The sequence below is a fragment of the Pelophylax lessonae genome (assembly GCF_965119305.1).
Source record: "Pelophylax lessonae genome assembly, chromosome: 2".
Classification (NCBI taxonomy): domain Eukaryota; kingdom Metazoa; phylum Chordata; class Amphibia; order Anura; family Ranidae; genus Pelophylax; species Pelophylax lessonae.
Window position 1 is genome coordinate 620,098,424 of NC_138769.1, and position 11,223 is coordinate 620,109,646.

An 11,223-nucleotide genomic window follows, 5' to 3' on the forward strand; every position below is an offset into this window, starting at 1 on the left:
AACTAAGAAAAGTTTATACTTTCCATAAAATATTGTGGGCCAATTTTTCTATTTTTTTTAGGTTGCTGGCGCCCTCTGCAGGTCAATGGAAGAACTGCTAGATATCTGATTATTAGTGCGCCTAGGATGCACATATAATTTTGCCTAAACTTTTTTTCCTCTCCAAGAAGCTGCAATCTTTGTATCCTTTTGACTACTGGTCAAAGTGATAAATCATATTTGGTTGTAGAATATGTGAAATAATATGAGAGGTCAAAATTCACTAAAATATAATTTCTAGTTACAGTTTACAATATCTCTACAAACAATACAACTTAAAGTACTAAGTTCTGATTTGTATTTTTTTTTTACATCAGGTGTGAGACTAATCACGCAGGGAATGACAAGTGTGGTCTCAAAGTGGATCTTAAGGCTGGGTTCACACTGTGGGCAGACGTGGCTCACAGCAGGGGTCCAGTGTGTCCCTGTTCTCAGTTTTTAGGGACGAATCAGGCCCAAATTTTTGTCTGAATTCGGACCTGAAACAGAGCCAAAGATGCACAGGACCCCTGTGCAATTCGCTCCACAACTGCCACAGAGATGTGTGAACCAGCTCCATTGAGAGCGGGTCACAGTCTCCTGTCATGCGAATTGGATACGGGGAAACCAGCAACCAATTTGCATCAATGTACCCAGCTTAAAGAACATGTTTAAAACCACAACCTATGAGGGAATGAACAAAATTATATAATGTATGAGCATCACCCTCGGTTTCAGTTACGAGTGCAGAAAAGAACAAAAGAAATTGCAGGAGTAGAAACTACATAGAAATTATGGGGTTGATTTAGTAAAACTGGAGAGTGCAAAACCAGGTGCAGCTCTGCATGGCAGCCAATCTGCTTCTAACTTCAGCTTGTTCAATTAAGCTTGGACAAAATAAGTAAGCGGAAAGCTGATTGATTCTATGCAGAGCTGCACAAGATTTTGCACTCTCTGGTTTTAGGAAGGGTCCTTTCACACAAGCGATCCGCTCAGATCCTGTCAGTTTTTTAGGCGGATCTGATTGGATCCTCCATGCATCCCTATGGGGCAGCCCATGTCAGCGGAGAGATGTACGCTGACACCTGCTGCCATCCGCATCTGATCCTGTCTGTGAAATCCGGACGGATGGAAACCCTATTTTCCATCCTTTCAGGGGATCGGATGAGAGCGCACAGGCGGTCCGTTCTCATCCGATTTCCCCATAGAGATGCATGGGGCTCTGACACCTCCCTCTCCGCACACAGAGCGGAGAGGAAGGTGTCACCTGCCTGCTCAGCGGGGATCTGTGTATCGATCCCCCGCTGAGCAGCACGGATCCTCCTACGGAGGTGGACCGTGGGAAAGAAGCCTAAATCAACCCCATAGAAGCCTATTTCCAGCTGTCATTCTTCCAGTGCAGGATAAGAAATGTGGACCAATTTATCATTGGCTGCTCTGAGCAAAAAAGAAAATTCTCCTCTACTATGGTTTATATAGCAACTTCAAATAGATTGGTAGAGAAAGCTTTCCTAAATGGATTTTCACATGCAGCCTCAAGCTGGACTATAAAGTCAAAAATACAGTAGAAACAAATTCATATGAACATCATTTCTTTTTTAAATGATCTGTAAAGTAATAACACAGCCTGAGGTCCAGCCCCTCCCTGGTGTGTGAAGATAACTGGTTAAATCGTTTGGTTGAAGGAGACATTTCCCACGTAGTTTAACTGCGAGTTGCACAGAAATAATGCAGGGACAGTTTATAAAGACATCAGATGGGCGTCCATGTTGTCTAGGCCTCAGGCTGTTGCTGGTTTTATACAACCAGGGGGACTAGGAGTCCAGTCCGGTCTCATAGTTGGAATAACATCTGAACTCATTGGCTAGTGACCGAGTGTGCCTTGGAATAAATTTACATGTCTTCAAGCCAAGTATTTTTGTCGCCAAATCCTCCATCACAGCACCTGAAACACAAAAGGGTAACAATGGTATGGGTAAAATTAGTACAGTAATTATGCCTGCAAATGTTATGTGACACAGAAATGCCTTCGCTCCGATGCTGCAAGGTACATACAGCGGGTAACATAAGTATTAAACACGTCACCAATTTTATATGTAAAATATGAACCCAGAAATGTTCAGGACTTATTTCTTCAGGGTTAAATCAAAGCTAGAAGTGGATCCGTGCACAATAGACTTGTGTTCACTGATCTCCCTGTTTGAATCCTGCATGTAAAAGTTGCCAATGAGATAGGGAAGAAGATGTGATGCCAGCCTCATCACTGCAGGGACATAAGAGGGAGGGGGGTTGGACTACATGCATACGCATATATACAGCAGGTAAGGTATTAAGCATGTCACCATTTTTCTAGGTAAATATATTTCTAAAGGTGCTGTTGACATTTTTACCATGTCAGTAGCAACCCATACATACAAAGAAACCAAAACAAAGTTCAGAAATTAAGTTATGTGTAATAAAATGGAATGTCACAGGGAAAAAGTATTTATCATATAAAGAAAGGGAGGTGCAAAAAGGCATGGAAAACCAAGACACCAGCTTAAATCCATCAGTAATTAGAAAGCAATCCTGCCCCTTGTCAGTGTAAATTAATATTAGCTAGTTCAGTCTCAACTGATGACCTATAAAAAGGTGTCACACAAGCAACATCTCATGATGGGTAAAAGCAAAGAGCTCTCTCAAGACCTTTGCAACCTTTTTGTGCAAAGTATACTGATGGCATTGGTTATAGAAGGATTTCTAAACTTCTGAATGTTCCAGTGAGCACTGTTGGGGCCACAATTCAGAAGTGGAAAGATCATCATTTTACCATAAATACAGAATACTTTAATAATCCTAAAGGGAAATTGGTTTAATGACCATGACCAGGTGCTCCTTGTAAGATTTCTGACAAAGGAATGAAAGGAATTATCAGAAGAGTGGTCCAAGAGCCAAGGACCAATTGTGAAGAGCTTCAGAAAGACCTGGAATTAGCAGGTAGGGCTGCACGATATTGGGAAAAAAAGTACATTGCGATATTCGTTTTTCAACTATATATATCGCGATATTTAACTGGGTGGAATGCAGAAGACACTGACAGTGTGGATTAGGCAGACTCACAGTGGTGGTAGGAGGTAGAAGAATCCCCACTTCTCCCTGCCTAATGCTGTAGAGCGGCTGCTAAGAGTTCTATGCAAGGGGGATTGCTGAACAAGGTGAGAGAGTTGCAGTCTGCTGTGGATCTGTGTCCCCCTATGCAGCCAAGATGGCGGTCGGCACAGCTTGCTGAGGGATACGAGTACACTGGGGTCCTTTTTGTGAAGATTAGGAGGTCTGTGTATGGCTTTGGGGGCACCCGGGGGGATGGAGGCAAGTCCCTAATGAGTGCAGAGTAAGTAGGCCTTACCGGGAACCACGAGCGAGCAATCGCGCTCCGATCTAGGCAAGGCCGCGGCTTCTGTGCCTGTGTAGGCCTCAACTCTGCGCTCCTCAGAACAGAGTCTTTTCCCCGCAATACCGGGCAGTATTGGTCTCTGGTGCCTCGATGGGTCTCCCCAAGCGGTTTTTTCTCCCTGAATAGGGGAGATTTAGGAAGATTGCTGAGGATTCTGTACGGCGGTATCGGAGCTCTCACAAGCCGCGTCCGTCCCGCACGTCTTCCGGCCATGCCCCTTGCCTAATGCTAATATCGTGTCTTCGGCGATATGAATATCGCCCACGCCCACAGAACGATAGTCGATAGTCGATCATATCGACTATCGTTCAGCCCTATTAGCAGGTACAATTATTTCAAAGAAAACAATAATTAATGCACTCAGTCGCCATGGCCTGTACGCACGCTCACCATGCAAGACTCCATTGCTGAAGAAAAAGCATGTTGAAGCTCGTTTAAAGTTTTCTGCACAACATTTAGACAAGCCTGTGAAATACTGGGAGAATATGGCCTGGTCAGATGAGACCAAAACTGAACTCTTTGGATGTCATAATACACACCATGTTTGGAAGTCAAATAACACTGCACATCACCCCAAAAAACACCATACCAACAGTGACGTTTGGAGGTGGGAACATCATGGTGTGGGGCTGTTTTTCAGCATACGGTACTGGAAAATTTCATGTCATTGAAGGAAGCATGAATGGAAAAATGTACCAAGACATTCTTGATAAAATATCTGCTGCCATCTACCAGGGTGATGAAGATGAAACGAGGGTGGAGATTTCAGCAAGACAATGATCCCAAACACAAAGCCAAGGAAACTCTCAATTGATTTAAAAAAAAGAAAATATGGCCCAGCCAATCACCTGACTTGAATCCAATAGAAAATCTTTGGAAAGAACAAAAGATCAGAGTTCATCGAAGAGGCCCACGGAACCTTCAAGATTTGTTTGATTTGTTTGCGTGGAAGAATAGGCCAAAATCACACCTGAGCAATGGATGCGACTAGTTTCTCCATACAGGAGGCGTCTTGAAGCTGTCATTACCAACAAATAATTTTGTATGAAGTAAAACAAAATTTCACTTAGCATGTTCATAACTTTTTCCCCGTGTCATTCCATTTTATTACACATAACCTAATTTCTGAACGTATTTGTTTTTATTTCTTTGTATGTATGGATTGCATGGGTTGTTACCAGCGTGTGGTGAAGATTTCATGTCAATAGTACTTTCAGAAAAAGTAACGTGTTCAATACTTATTTTACCCACTGTATATACATGTATGCACAGTCCAACCCCCCTCCCTCTTATGTCCCTGCGGTGATGAAGCTGGCATCACATCACTATCTCATTTACATGCAGGATACAAATAGGGAGATCAGTGAACACAAGTCTATTGTGCACGGATCTACATGTAGCTTTGAATCAACCCTGAAGAAAAAAGGCCTGCTCATTTCTGGGTTTATATTTTGCTTGATATCAGAGAAGAGGTAGATCAAGGTCCCTGTAATTAGAGCCAATCCTATGTGACCAGGCAAAATTTGAGCATTTTGCAATATGTCATGGGATCCTTACACAAACTACAAACCGAGAAGTGACAAAATGACAGAATTCTCCTGATTACATCATACCTGTGCACAGTAGGATCTTCCCCTTAGTTAGGTACCGGATAGTCTCAGCAGTCTTAGTTAGGCACTCTTCAGATAGGTATGGTGGATCTGCTAATACTATATCACAGCTTTGTGGCTGCAGGCTGTCTGGTAGGTCCAATGGTTTATTGTAATCATAGAAGATGAAATCATCACCATAGACTGAGAACCTTCTATCATATTCCAGCAAACAGATGGATACGTCATCTCCAGCCAGTCCCTTAAGTTTCTGGTAAATGCTGGGAGCACTGACACAGGCTATCCTGGAAAGATAAATGTAACACATTGTCACTAGAGGACTAGGATCAACAAATGGAACTTGATAGCCAATACAATATTTATTTAAATCCAAGCAAGTAATAAATCTTTAGAGCATGAGAATGACAACAGGCCTCATAACTGAAAAAAATGTAGGTTTCTGATATCCCCCTATACTGCATTAGAAGCACATAGGAAAGGATATAACAGGTCAGTTCTTTCACTGGGGTTTGATTATGAAGACATGTATCACCAATTTAAACAAGCTTACAGTAAACAGCTAAATATATATTTGAAATACATATTCTATATTGTCCAAAGTATTGGGATGCCTGCCATTACACACACACAAACATTATTGACATCCCAGTCTTAGTCAGTAGGGTTCAATATTGAGTTGGCCCACCCTTTGCAGCTATAACAGCTTCCACTCTTCTAGAAAGGCTGTCCACGGGAATGTTTGACCATTCTTCCAGAAGCGCATTTGTGAGGTCAGGCACTGATGTTGGACAAGAAAGCCTGGCTCATAGCCTCCGCACAAATTCATCCCAAAGGTTTTCTATCAGGTTGAGGTCAGATTCCTCCACCCCAAACTTGCTCATCCATGTCTTTATGGACCTTGGTTTGTGCACTGGTCCAAATCATTTGGTGAAGGGGGGATTATGGTGTTTTTCAGTGGTTGGGCTTGGTGCCTCAGTTCCATTGAAGGGAACTCCTTAAAGAGGTTGTAAACCCATACAACTTTTTTTTGCAACCTGTAAGAGAAACACATAATGAGTTAGTATGCATCGCATACTAGCTCATTATGCAATACTTACTTTAGAACGAGCCCCCGCCGTGCCACCCGCTTACCTGTATGACGGGCGACATGTCCAGTCGCCCGTCTTCCGGGATCGCGGCCTTCGGCCATCTGATTGGCCGGAGCCGCGGTGATGTCACTCCCGCGCACGCGCGCGGGAGCCAACAGTCACGGCACGGGTCTCTGAAGAAACGGCACCAGCGGCCGTTCCTTCAGAGCGCATGCGCCAGTGACGTCACTGGCTGCATGTAAGGTAAATATGTCCTAAACGGTACATTTTTAGGAGATATTTACAGTACCTTATAGGTAAGCCTTATTATAGGCTTACCTATAGGTACAAGTGTCAGAGGAGGGTTTACTTCCTCTTTAAGGCGTCAGCATACTAAGACATTTTGGGCAATTTAATGCTCCCAACTTTGTGGGAACAGTTTGGGGATGGCCTAATGATTGCACAAAGAACCAGAATCATAAGCTCCGTCCAATGAGCAGGAAGTTGAACAAGGAGACACTGAATTGAATTCTCTTGCTATGCAGTATGGCAGAGGTGTGTATGTCACAGGAAAGGCTTCCACAAATTGACAACAGTTGTTACTGCAGATGAATGTGCATTTATTTAGATTTGGTTGGCCTGGAGTTCTACTTCCAGTAATACAGTAACTAGTGAGATTAATAAAAATATTTTTAATAGCCTTATAAATAATATATTCCAAGTAACTATAGGAAATGTCCTACCTCCCATTTTCACCAGAGGCTTCCAATGCTTCCTTGGCCAGACACAGTGCAGTTTCATGGTCATACCAAAACTGACTTAACTGCTGTTAAGAAAATGAAAGAAACAACTTGAGTGATGCACAGCTTCTGTGAAGGGCCTATAATGTTAGTTTTATTTTCATCACTGTAAGGCCTTTTTTTTTTTTTTTAACAGTGTATGGCCCACTGTGCATGTGTGAAAGAGCCCTTCAAAGAGTTCACCTTTAAAAAAAAATAGTAAATGCAGGTAAAAAAAATGTGCATTTTTTTTTTTTTAGGAGCCTGTAAAGCAGGGGTCCTCAAACTACGGCCCTCCAGCTGTTGCGGAACTACACATCCCATGAGGCATTGTAAAACTCGGACATTCACAGACATGACTAGGCATGATGGGAGTTGTAGCTCCTGAACAACTGGAGGGTGATAGTTTGAAGACCTCTGCTGTAAAGCATTGCACCCGAGATCAGCAGGTGCAGTGTCAGGTTCCTGATGACTGCCTGTGTAGCTATCTGCCATACATCCGATACAGGCAGGCAGTTACTGAATGACAGGAAGATAAATGAACTACCTAGAGAGCACTCATCAGCGCCCTGGTAGTTCAATGAGAACTACAAGCTGTCAGCTGCAAAGGCTGTTGGGATTTGTAGTTCATTCATTCACAGAACTCTATGTATGAATGAATGATGCAGCCGTGTAGGAGGAGCCCCGGACGGCGGCACTCTTTTTGAATAGTAACAGAGGGTGCGGGAAGAATATTCCCGAGGTGGTTACATGGAGGGGGGAATCAAGGGAAGAGCAGGCAGATGTTGAACATGTTACACCCCAAATACGGGTGTAACATGTTCACAAAGGTGAACTTATCCTTAAAACAACGCTGAGCTCTAGTGTTGGAATATTACATTTTAATGGTAAATCCATCACTTTAAACAAGCTGCCTTCACAGCAGGCTTTCAACAAGCTTCAGACAGTGCTGAAGATTGATAAAGTCTTCTAGTAACTTGTTTAAAATGAAAGCATCAAGATCTTAATTTGGCCTCCTTAAACTAGAGCGAAATGGTGCTTTATAACCTGAAGTTTAGGTATAGAAATGTTTACATAGTTACAGTGGTCCAGCTTGGACCAATACAAAGTATATATAGGCTTGGACCAATAAAAAGTATATATAGGCTTGGACCAATAAAAAGTATATATAGGCCATACCTGGCCAATCCCCTGGAAGATGGAAGTCACTGTAGAAGGCACCAGTACTACATGGATTGCTGCTAGCTTCCAGGTCCTGTGGTGATTGGCTGCCCTGCTGCACACTGAACACTGGAGGTCGCCCACTCGGCATTCACAGAACATGGCTTTTTCTCAATGAATACAAAGTGTTCTCTGATTGGACGAGGTGGAGATAGTGATGCCACTGCCTCGCCTCTACTCCTCATCCAGAGATTGCTTTGGATTTATTGAAAAATAAAATAAAAATAAAAGTGTTCCCCCGAATGGCATCTGTGCCGAGTAAGTTTTTACAATGCAGAAGGACATCCACTTGGCACAGGACCCAGAAGCTAGTGGTAATCATTGTACTACTAGTACCTACTACAGAGATTTGCAGCTTTTCAGGGGGATCCCACAGGTGTGGCACATACATACTTACATTGATCCAGGTTGGCCCAGTGTAACATTCTAAGAATGCCGTACCTGGAATTCATCTTTAAGTTATAACTTATTATTAACACTTTCCAATGTGAAGAGCCTCACATTAAGTCCAGCAGCATTAAGCAGGTATGCATAAGCATGAGACCAGGTCTCTCCTGGCTTGTCAATCATGGTGTTATGTCATCATGGACTGGAAAGACCAGGAGTCTTCTGGCCTCTCAGTCAAATTAGGCAGTGAGACTGGATGGGACAGACTGGGAGTCCGAGATGCCCAGGTCCTCCCACTACAGCGAGTTGTGACCACCATTAAAAAGAATCTACAATGGGGAAGTTGTCAGCACAGTAGTCAATTGTCTTGCCTAAAAGATAAATGGAACAGTGAACCCTGGAAATGCTGCATCCAATAAAGGATTGATCAGTGGCTGCTGCTTTAAAGTGGAAGTAAACTCCAATATATGACTTTTACCTATATGTAAGCCTAGAATAAGACTTACCTATAGGTACCCTAAACATCTCCTAAACGTGCACCTTTAATGAGATATTTACTTTAGATGCAGCTGGGGATGACAACGGCGCATGTGCTTTGAAGGAACGGCATACCGTGTCATTCCTTCAGAGCTGTGCTGTAAACAGCGACTCCCTGGAGCATGTGCGGGAATTATGTCATCGCCGGTTCAGCTATTCATATCACTGAAGCCTGCGAATCTGGAAGGAGGACCGGGTGCAGATGGAAGCGCCTCCAGAGGTGACAGCACGCCACTGGAGGGCTTCATTATCAGGTAAATCTGTCATAATGTGCTATGCAATGCATAAACTGCCCATGCATATTTTCTTTTACTACCACTTTTATTGTTAAAACAGGACAATATTTGTTATAGTTAGGATTTGACTTTTACAGAATTGATAAAAATTTCAGCTTTAAATCTGTAGTCCTATTTATAAAAGCAGATGTACTCTGGTCCTCCGGAGGCCTCCCTCCCACCAACCCACTTGCAGATACGGACACTGAGAGGTCAACACAGGGATGCACATCTTGCTTTAGTGTTCACTGCAGAAGGAAGACGCTGAATGGGCCACAAGGCAAAATGAAAAACTCTTCTTACACTGCCCACAGGGGGTGCCATCTAATAAGAGATCTCCAAGTCAATAGACTATTCCAGTCAAGCAGAAACCATATTATCCTGTAAAGACAGATAACAAAGGACTTTTCTTACCCAGTCTTCTTCGACTGCCCCAACTGTGAACTGGTCATAGTCAGGTCCAGACTTTGAAGATTCCCGCTCCTCCTCCTCAGCATAAAACTCTTGCAAAGCCGCTAAAGTGTGAGCAGAGAGCTGTGGAACATCGTCGTCATCATCACTGAGATCCATCGCTTCTGAACACTAGAGTATGAAAGACATCACAATAAAGCACAAACACTGCAACAGATCTAGTGTGAACAGGAATGAAAGCTCGAATTAGCTGTAAGCAAGATACCACACCACCTCTGTAGGGCAAGGTACCCACCCACTTCTGTATGGCAAGGTACCCCACCACCTCCGTAGGGCAAGATACCCCACCACTTCTGTGGGGCAAGATATACCACCCCTCTGGGGGTGGCAAGATACCCCGCCACCTCCGTAGGGCAAGATACCCCACCACCTTCGTAGGGCAAGGAAACCCACCCACTTCTGTATGGCAAGGTACCCCACCACCTCCGTAGGGCAAGATACCCCGCCACCATCTCCGTAGGGCAAGGTACCCCACCACCTCCGTAGGGCAAGGTACCCCACCACCTTCATAGGGCAAGGTACCCCACCACCTTCATAGGGCAAGGAAACCCACCCACTTCTGTATGGCAAGGTACCCCACCACCTCCGTAGGGCAAGATACCCCGCCACCATCTCCGTAGGGCAAGGTACCCCACCACCTCCGTAGGGCAAGGTACCCCACCACCTTCATAGGGCAAGGTACCCCACCACCTTCATAGGGCAAGGTACCCCACCACCTTCATAGGGCAAGGTACCCCACCACCTTCATAGGGCAAGGTACCCCACCACCTTCATAGGGCAAGGTACCCCACCACCTTCATAGGGCAAGGTACCCCACCCACTTCTGTATGGCAAGGTACCCCACCACCTCCGTAGATACCCCACTGCTACCAAAGGGCAAGATACTCCACTACCACCATCGGGCCAGATACACCACCACCTCCGTAATGCAAGATACCCCGCCACCTCAGTAGGGCAGAATACCCCACTATCTCCGTAGGAAAAAATAACCCACCACCTCAATAAAGGAGGTGTGCAGTAATCATTAAGAAAGGAGGGCCCTGACAGTGATGCAAAATCCTAAACTCTTGTTATCACCGAAACAGGAACAGAGGGAAAAACTTTCAATGGGGACACTTTGTGAGGTCACAGCTAAGTGGGGGTTTCCCTACTTTGGTGAAATTTCCTTCCTGTTGTGTCCCTAGATCAGGAAATGAAAGGAAGATCTCCTCAATGGGACACAGAATGGGGAGGGGGGGGGGAGGGAGGGGACTGACAGGGGTTTCAGAAGCAATTCACAGCAATTTGCACTTCTTATAATTGTACAGCAGAAAATAACAGCGCCCCTAATGCAAATACTGTGTGTGGTAGGGCACCGCCTAGCAAAAAAAGCATTGCATACATTTTCAACCATTGTTGTGTGTTGGCAGTCCACTCATGCCATAA

At 44.3% G+C, this 11,223-nt stretch overlaps 1 protein-coding gene across 1 annotated transcript; it reads right to left on the minus strand.

The window, feature by feature from the left end:
* Positions 1-1,415: 1,415 nt before the first annotated feature.
* Positions 1,416-9,912, minus strand: EEF1AKMT1 (EEF1A lysine methyltransferase 1). The gene is made up of 4 exons (XM_082245670.1): positions 9,742-9,912; positions 6,872-6,954; positions 5,065-5,345; positions 1,416-1,963 (listed from the first exon to the last, which is right to left on the minus strand). Exons 1-4 carry the CDS (start codon positions 9,895-9,897, stop codon positions 1,833-1,835), a joined length of 651 nt encoding a protein of 216 aa, XP_082101796.1. The 5' UTR covers positions 9,898-9,912; the 3' UTR covers positions 1,416-1,832.
* Between the last annotated feature and the right edge of the window lie 1,311 nt (positions 9,913-11,223).